Source organism: Papaver somniferum, unplaced genomic scaffold (genome assembly GCF_003573695.1).
Source record: "Papaver somniferum cultivar HN1 unplaced genomic scaffold, ASM357369v1 unplaced-scaffold_19, whole genome shotgun sequence".
Taxonomy (NCBI): Eukaryota; Viridiplantae; Streptophyta; class Magnoliopsida; order Ranunculales; family Papaveraceae; genus Papaver; species Papaver somniferum.
In genome coordinates, this window is record NW_020628818.1 from 5684347 (window position 1) to 5693823 (window position 9477).

Consider the following 9477-nt stretch of genomic DNA (forward strand, 5'->3'; position numbering starts at 1 on the left):
GTCCAAAACTGCAACAAGCATGTTCCCGACAAACAACTAAGAGGTTCTTCTTCATGACAGCTAAAGATGGGTATTGCGGAAGTACTAACTGATAGAAGCATGTATGGGATGAAGGCAGGTGATGGCGAGAAGCTGATGTCTTGTTGATGCACAAGCGAGACGATAAAGAAGAAAACCCTTTTGTGGGGAGGTACTTCTCTGACGTCCAAAAGAAGAGAAGTTGCCTTTGCTCTCTACAGACATGCCTGAAACAACCTGTAACCGTGTCGATAAAATTAGCAAGTATTAACTAAGCGTTATGAACAATAAGAAAAAGAAAAAAAATCAACGCTTAGACTGAAGGACCGTGAAATATGATGGGTACACAAGCACGTACCTTCCAAAACCAACAGATATGTTCATCCGACTCTTGGTAGCCACTGTAGTCAGTGTGCGCCTTCCATTCTCTAACACTTAATGCTTGATCACTTCCACATAACATAAGGTCAAGATCTTTAAGCTCCAGATATCGGAAAAAGATGCTCTGGAGATTCTGTTCACAGAGAATCTCACCAAAACCTCGGGCAAAATAGGCTACTTTTTCGGAGATGGGCTTGACATACGAATGGTGAAGAAGAAGTTTTATATATTCTTCTCTATTATTGCTATTTACAGCAATGGAATTACCATTATGGCACAGCTCCACAATTTTCTTGGTTCCGAACTCTTCAATTTCCTTGACAAATGTAAGAGACATCGCATCTGAATCAACAAAATCAGCATCCATTTCCAAAATCTTTCTGCAGCTGCTATACAGAAACGGATCTGCCTGGCAGACATCTTCCAGTGAAATCACCTCTCCAGATAGTTGTTTGAAAAACACACGATCAAACGTAATGCCAACTTGAACTTTATATGTCAAAGCTAAAGCAACCATTCGGCCACAAAAGGTAAAATAGTCGAGCTGCCGCATATCCATAGTTACTGCAAATGAGAAAAACAGTAACGAGGTTTAGATTCAGAAGAGAAGAGTAAAACTATTTGCTGTATAACAGCCAAAAATCTTACCGGGGTTGGGAAAAAACCTTCGAGGGTCGCTTGGGCATGCTAGGAAAAGGGAATTCTTTGGATCAAATAGTGCCTGGCATACAAGGAAAATCCATTCACGGAAGACACCAGGACCTGTACCCATCTCCTCTTTAAATTCCACGTTAATGCCACTACAGTACAACTTTGAGTTTACACGAGCAAATTCATCAAACGATGTTGTCAATAATTGTGAACGGTCAATAAGGATTCTCTGCCGTGTTCCATTGGTATATTCAACCCTCTGGAACATATTCCTGACAAAACTTTCTCTAAAATCAAAGTCCGTCGAATTCTTATACTGGAGAAGCCATTGGCCGTTCTCATCACTTATATCTGAAAACATGATAAGCATAGCCACTGCATAACCGTTCTGAAATATATTATTGATTGAAGGGTTTTCTTCATCTTTACATAGTTTAGAAATGTTATGGATCTCTTTAACAATTGAGTAATAATAAGACCACCTAGGATTATATTTCCACTTGAATTCTCCATATCCAATACTTGCGTATAACTTGAAGAGGCAATCATCCATTTTCTCACTCAAATTTGTAAGGACCAAATAATAGCTGTAAAAACAATGACAAGGCTGATCGAAAAAAACTTCCTTCCATTTGACATGATACTCAATGGCCTTGCGCAGATGAAGTGAGAATAGATTAAATTCGCGAAGATCACTCTCGAAACTTAATGTAGAGCAAGTAGGCAGTTCTGCGTCCGCAGATGACTCATTAATAAAATAATCTAAACCTTCACACACCTTAGCTGACAAACTACTAACTATTGTGCTTAAGCCAGAGGATACATCACACGGCGTTCCATAAATTGAATATCTTGCTTTACTTCTATAACCAATTGATTCTATTAAGGATCCAAATGTTTTACGGCAAGAGTCATATAGAGGATGCCGTTTCCCATATTGTTCGAGCAGACAAAGCTCAAGACATAGTGTTTTTACTACATGAACGCATTGATTCCGTATGGGTACAGGTAAACCTTCAATATTTGGATGAAGAAAAACTTGAATAGATTCCTCACCTGCTTCTCTTCTACTTTCAACTGGTGATTCAAGCAAAGCTACTAAATCCCAAGGCACATCCTCTTATTTTTTCTAGGAACCAGGCAGATAAATTCCTTAAGGAGCTCTATAATAAATTTCGATGACAATTCATCAGATCATCGGTTTTACAGAGATATTCTAAAGTAGTTATCAACTCTTTAACACGTTGTTTTGTATTTAACCACTCCTCCTTTTCACCAATAATACGACTATGACTAATAATTATTCTGTCTGTGTATGCTGTTTGACTCGTTTTTAAGTAAGAATAACAATGCTCAAAGTTGAACAGTTGAATCACGATAATAATCAAACAGTCACCTAAAAGAGTGGCGAATTTTTGAGAGCACATATGTACAACCATAGCAATATGATAACCCCACATAACAACTTCATCCAAATGTTTGCGAAAGCTTGAATAGTGCATCGGTTCTCCAGAGTTGTTAACAAAAAAATAAATATGAAATAATTAGTAAACAGGTGATTTCTCTCTTCTGTGTTGCGTAGAAGAGGAAGAGTAACTTTTATATTTTTAGAGATTGGTTACAGTATGAGTCCTAATCGAATTAGAAATCTCAAAAATACCCATGAAAATAATGGCGGAGGTGGTACCACTACCAGGGAGGTAGCAAGGGGCTAAAACCGGGCTATAGCCCGTCCCTTGATTCAGTATATATATGGAAATTTTCTTGTTTGGTCCTAGGCCCAAATAGTTATTTATTCCTGGGTCCAACCGAAAATTAATATTATTCTTAGGTCCACAAGATGGAAAAAACCTGGCTGCCCCTCCATGATACGTGTGAACGTCTTCTCTCTATTCGAAGTTCGAACCCACTGGTTAGCAAAAACACCTTCTAACTTCGTCTCTCTTCGTTTTTCCTTTCCCTTCTCTATTCTAAGAGAATTCTTGTGATTCAATCAAGGAATCACAAACCAAAAACCTAGATTCCGATCTTTGAGAAACCAAAACTCTAAACTCTAAACCTAGATTTCGATTTTCCATATTGAATCAAGATTTTTTTTCTAAATCTACGAAGATAGTATACTGCTCCTATATAAGAAGAAGATGATTATGAAGAATCACCAACACAAAAAACCAAATAAGCGAGCAAAAAACAAACAAACAAAAAAAGAGTATCGAAATCAGTAGCAGAATCAGAAGTACATATATGATGTACGGGAAAAACCTAATTTATTTTAACCAATATGATACATCACTGCGTATAAGATGTTTTTTTTTGGATTTTGACTGTTTAATCAGTGGTACATAACTCAAAATCTGATGAAAATCATCATAAGTGACATGCGTTTAGTGTTTGTGTTTGTAGTTTGTGTTTTCTGACATATAGATTTGTGGGTACATAACTCAAAAACTGATTGAATAACAATCAAAGTGACACGCGGTGTGTTTTTATTGTTTTCTGACACATAGATCCACCAGTACATATATACAATACCGAGGTAAAAAATCACTATATTGTTTATATACTCAAAAAAATCAATATGTTGTTTATTATTTTTGGTTGATGAGATAATGATCCACCATTACATATCTCTAGTACTTAAGAAATAAGTCTTTTATGCTTTCATTGGATTTAAGCCCTATGAACATCAAGTACATAACTCACATACTGAATAGTAACCATTATTATGCTTTCACATGTGATTTTGGGTGTTTTAGGCAGATGAGTATGCAGTACATAAGGCCAGTACTGATTATGTAACATTGATTATGCTTCTATATAAGATTGTTTGTGTTTCTTGCATGTAGATTTTTCAGTACACATAACTCAAAAACTGTTGAATAACAATCAAAAGTGACATGAGGTGTGTTTTTTTTCTTTCTTCTTTTCACTGCATACCAATACATATATGTTGTACTGAGGTATAACAGTGCTTTTGTACTATAAAATCATTATGTTGGTTTATGAGATAATGATCTTGGGTATGCAGTACATAAGGCCAATACTGATGAATGTGTTTATGTTTCCATATATGATTGTGTTTAAGTAACATTGTTTATGCTTCCATATATGATTGTGTTTCAGACATGATGATTGTGCAGTGCATAAATGCTACACTGAAATAAAATTAACTAAATTTTTGTAGGGAAGGTTGTGCCAAAACCTGGTACGAAGTTGTATAGACCTGGACTCAAAGACTTACATATTTTAGTAGCCAACATGAGATTGAGTGGATATACCTTGAGTGATGCGCAATTACAAAAGATAGATGAAGCATCGTCATTCGCGGACCTCCCTTCAAGCATTGGACGCTTATGGAAGTAAAGCCACATTCTTATGGAAGTAAAGGTGCACAATACTAGCAGTGTATATTAGTTGTACTATGAAAAAAATACTACAACGTATATTGGTTATAAAAAACACAGTTAAAACTCAAATAAATTTACATCTGAGCATTAATTTATAGTGATCACTCAATGTATGTGTGTGATAAATTTCAGTGTATATCTGCTGCACTGCTTTAATTAGTTTAAGTCTATAATTACATGTACTGGTTTAAACTCAGTTAGTATTTGTTCTACTCAAAAAGAATAGAATATATATTGATTGTACTACAAAAAAGTTTAAATTCAGTATATATTGGTTGTACTACAAAAAAAATAAAAATGTATATTGGTTGTACTACAAAAAAAAAAGTGTATAATGGAAACTTCAAAATTAGCAATAGATGCAATGAAAAGAAATAAATAAAAAATTACATAAGCTTGAGCAAAAACCAAGGCGTGTTGGCTTATTACATACTAATTTCAAGTACTTCACATACAACCAAAAAATCAGTACATCTGATACATACTGAGAAAGTGAGTGCATAATGGATGCACTGAAAGAAAAATAATGACTGAAAACACTTTCATTCACTTTTAACTCCAGGTATGCAAGGCTTTCCTCCATAATTTTCACAAGTTACCCTTCTATAGTTCCCAGAATAATGAAATTGCTCTTCCCAAATCCCGGTTTAACTTGTTTAGCAGCATCGATTGCCTTTCATGGACAACAACCAACACCAGAGCATTATTTCATGTAAAATTCAGCTACTAAAGCAAATATAACAGTGCATATACGATATACCCTCAGAAACTAAAAATCTACACTAATTGAAACCGGAAAAAAAAAACTCAGAATGTTCAGTACATAACTTACATACTGATTAAAAAACCATGCTTATACTTACATATATGAGTCTGTGTGCGTTAAACTCTTGAACCTGTAAATGTGAATTTCCAGAACATAAATGGTATATTCAAAAAGTTCCTAGTGTTTAGATTAGAACTAGACATCTTGAACCTGTAAATGTGACCAAAACCTAACAATATTGACACATCCATGATGAACAGCAGATAAAAATGAGTATCAATATGCAGACATGGAGACCAATGAGACATACTTTGGTGGTATTAGAGACCACTACATGTCAGATGCAACTTGGGTTTCTCTATCTCAGCAAGTCATGCTGCAACCAAGATAAAACCTACAATAGTAGTCAATCAACTTTCTACTCTCTAACCCGCACATATAAGAACTAAACCACTTATCATTGGTTCAAATAATCAAGCTAAAAAGATGAAATTATATGCATGCATTAATAAGACTTGTAGTATGCAGATCCTCATGAGCTTTAGTTTTACCATGCACATGTATAAACATGTATTCATCCAAACAAAAAATGTGTTATCATAAGAAATCAAACATCATGAGATTATCCTTATTTGAAGAGGACCAAGAAGCAACATCTTCTTCAGGAACTAGTGTAACGTCTTCTCCAGAAACTAAGCATATGCTAGAGGATAATAAACCTGCAAAATATAACAGTACATATATGATATACTCTCAGAAACTAAAAAGAAACACTAATAGAAACCGGAAAAAGACTCAGAATTTTCGGTACATAACTTCCATACTGATTAAAAACCCATGTTTCTGCTTACATATATGAGTCTACGTATGTTAGACACTATGAATTTGCAGTACATAAATGTTATACTAAAAACAAAACTAGTTAATCTGCAGAACATAAATGATATACTTAAAAATTTCCTAGTGTTTGGATTAGAACTAAATATCTTGAACCTGTAAATGTGACCAAAACATAACAATATTAACACGACCATGATGGACAACAGATATAAATGAGTATTAGTTCATTCCATCATCATAATACATAAAAAAATATGAAAATACAGTGCACTCATTGCGCACTCCATAAAACACACTATAAATGCATGAGAATGCAGTAAAAAAAATGAGAAATACAATACATATTTCAGTATTTCGCATATGTATTGTAATCATGTATCAAAATAGCAGTGGTCCTTGCTAGTGGAAAACTCATCCACAACCTAACCATTTTTCTCCTGCTCCATAATTGGTTCTTTGTCAAATAAGAATCGCCCTTTAGATAAGAAAATCTATATGTTTCTACGTGACAGTTGGGTTTTCAGTAGAGAATAGATGATATGTTCCGTCTAAATTTGGTTTAGCAAAAACATAGGTACTGTCCATTTGAAAAAATGGTAACAACAAATATGCTCAACAATTCGGTGGAAGGGCATTTAAAATTAATTTCCAATCCCCAACATTTCTAAAGTTTCAATATCAATAGTGGTTTTATTATTTAAGAACCAATGACATTGCTAGTTTCTTATCACTAGCAAACAATATCAACTAACAAAGTTTAACGTATAGAATCTTTCATAATCATGCTCAATACATCAAATATGCACTCAATTTATATGGTGACCACTTGCTCAATAAACTTAATCTGTAATGAATAATTGTATAAAATTTAAGGATTCTTTGTTCAGTTAGCAAGTCACAAGAGAGATTCTCACCTCTTCAGAGATTATTTTGGACTTCAAGCTTGCCTTTCCTCTGGAGTGATGCTTTTATGTACTGCTTTTATGCACTTGCCTTCACCCACTTGTCAATACATAGTTTATGCACTGCGATTTTATCTGGAGTGCTGCTTTTAAGTTATGATTGTTCAACAGTGCAGCGTATATATACTGTGATTTTTCTGCAGTGCATCGTATATACAATATGATTTATCTGCAACAAAACATAGGACCCCTGCCGGAACATTAACTGATTTTGATTCCAGGACAAAATCGCTTAAAAACCACATTTCAGTGATTCTATATCAACTATATAATACGCTTACCCACTGCATAAGCTGATCAAAGAAATTAATAAACATCATTTACAAAAAACAACGAACAAACAAATAATAATCGAAGAGATAGTTCAGTAACGCATATGTACCTATGGATTAAACAACAAGTGGTAAAACTAGAAATAAAACAGAATCAAAAGCAGTTTGTATCAGTATGACACATATGTACTGCTAATCATGAACTAAAAACAACCATATGTAAATGAATCTATCAAAAAACGGAATCGAGAGAGTCTTATTTCAGTATCGAAGATATGTTAGTTATGGATCGAACAACAACAAGTGATAAGATAAAACTAAAAATAAAACAGAATCAAAAGCAATTTGTATCAGTATGCAAACATATGTACTGCTGATAATACCCTGAAACAACAAACAAGCACGAATTGATAAAATAAAGAAGCGAAAACAACAAGATAATCAAAGCGATAGTTCAAATATGTTAAAACAACCATAATCTAACCAAAAAATGAGTAATTACGATCAAGATTCATAAAAAACAAACCAAAAAAAATAAACCTAAAACTAAGATTATGTGTACTACCATCAATAATAAAAACTAAGATCTATAATGATCTCCAACAACAAATTGAGATGAATTGAATATCAACCTAAGAATAAAATATACACCACATACCTTGACTGATTCTTTGTTGATTATCTGATCTGTAGGTAGCAACAACTTAATGATTATACGTATCCAATTGAATTTCTCCATTACAGTGAAATCAAGATCTAAATAGCTTAAAATAAAATAAAACAACATTAAAACTAACTAAATCTCGGTTAATCAAACAAAATCGAAATAATTCTCGCATTCGGCGATGAAAACCTAAGAAAAAAATTCTCTTCTAGCAGCTCTCCCGGTTTGGATATGAGAAATTAAAATGAAAACAAAAAAGTGAAATGAAATTTAGTTACCCTGCTTTTATATACATAAGGGTGTTTTGGGAATTTTAAAAATGCGCGTAGTATATCCCACACGCGTGCAGGACCTGTGCTTAAAAAATTTGGTCCATTTTCATGTTTTCTTTTAATTATGGACCTCTGATTAGTGGGCTTTAATGGGTGGACCTTCCACTAACTAAGAACACTATAATTGTACCTACTGGTAATTCCTAGTATATATATTTGGTGGAATTTCAGTATTAGCCCAGTAGGTAAATAGAAAATAGCCCAACCATATTAAGCCCGTACAAAATTTAAAATTGTGTTCTTTAAGAAAGATGTAATTGATGCACAACTTAAACTTTGATGGTCATTCCAAATTTCAATTTTTGTTTTAGCTTAGGATTTTATGTTGTCGGTAAGATTGTCAACATATATCCGTGGATGGATGGAAATCAACTGTTAGCTTCATCGTCGTACATAATTCAAAGCTAATACAGTTAGCTGCAAGTACAGGAGTTAGCTTCAACTCATGTACTTCCAGAGATTGCAGATATTAGCATGACAAAACCAGCTATGTCGGAGCCAATTCAAGGAGCCAAAACCAACGCGAGTACAAACTCTAAAGTGACGGGTCTCTTCCCCAATGGGACGTTAAGCACCAAAAAGAAAAGCTCTACGAAATCTCTTAATAGTCCTAATAAGATTTCAGCCGGTAATCTCATGGAGTTTAGTTCTATAATGGGTTAAGCTTTCCCTCTTCGAAGGCGAACCGTAAGGAAATATTTAGTGATGTAGAGAAAAATCACAAGGATTTGATTGTGGAAGAGAACGATGAAAATCCCGCTTAAATATAGCTCGCGCTCTTGTTTTAGTTCGCAAGTAATATTGGTTGTTTAGTTTCTAAGGTATGTCAAGAGGCCTTCGATGCTTTTTGATTATCCCTGGAACCTTTTGGCTTAGATTTTTTCTTTGTGTTTTCGCTTTGGTTAGGATTGTTTTGAAAATTTCTCTTCCGATTTTAGAGAATTTTTTGCCGCTAACAAGGCGCAACAGGTCCAACACAGGAGGAAGAGAAGAAATAAGTTTTCTTTTTCTTTCTTGTCTTTTTTCTTTTTCTGGCTTGTTTTCCTTTTTGTTGGCTTGGGACCTTGAGTCTTCTTAACCTAACGGAATGTGTCACTAAAAAATAAAATAAATTAGATGCATTCTTTAAATATTATTGTCTTTGTCTGCAAAAGTGACAATAACACTTTTGCAAAAACAGAGAT

The 9477-nt window shown here is 34.1% G+C and overlaps 1 protein-coding gene and 1 long non-coding RNA gene across 2 annotated transcripts; both read right to left on the bottom strand.

The window, feature by feature from the left end:
• Positions 1–84: 84 nt before the first annotated feature.
• Positions 85–2552, bottom strand: LOC113338446 (E3 ubiquitin-protein ligase UPL5-like). The gene is made up of 4 exons (XM_026583871.1): positions 2258–2552; positions 1048–2145; positions 377–963; positions 85–255 (listed from the first exon to the last, which is right to left on the bottom strand). The coding sequence occupies exons 1-4, from the start codon at positions 2550–2552 to the stop codon at positions 85–87; spliced, it is 2151 nt and encodes a 716-aa protein (XP_026439656.1).
• Positions 2553–5727: 3175 nt separating this feature from the next.
• Positions 5728–7981, bottom strand: LOC113338345. The gene is made up of 3 exons (XR_003354734.1): positions 7956–7981; positions 6978–7194; positions 5728–5942 (listed from the first exon to the last, which is right to left on the bottom strand). It is a non-coding gene; the product is annotated as an uncharacterized LOC113338345 (long non-coding RNA).
• Between the last annotated feature and the right edge of the window lie 1496 nt (positions 7982–9477).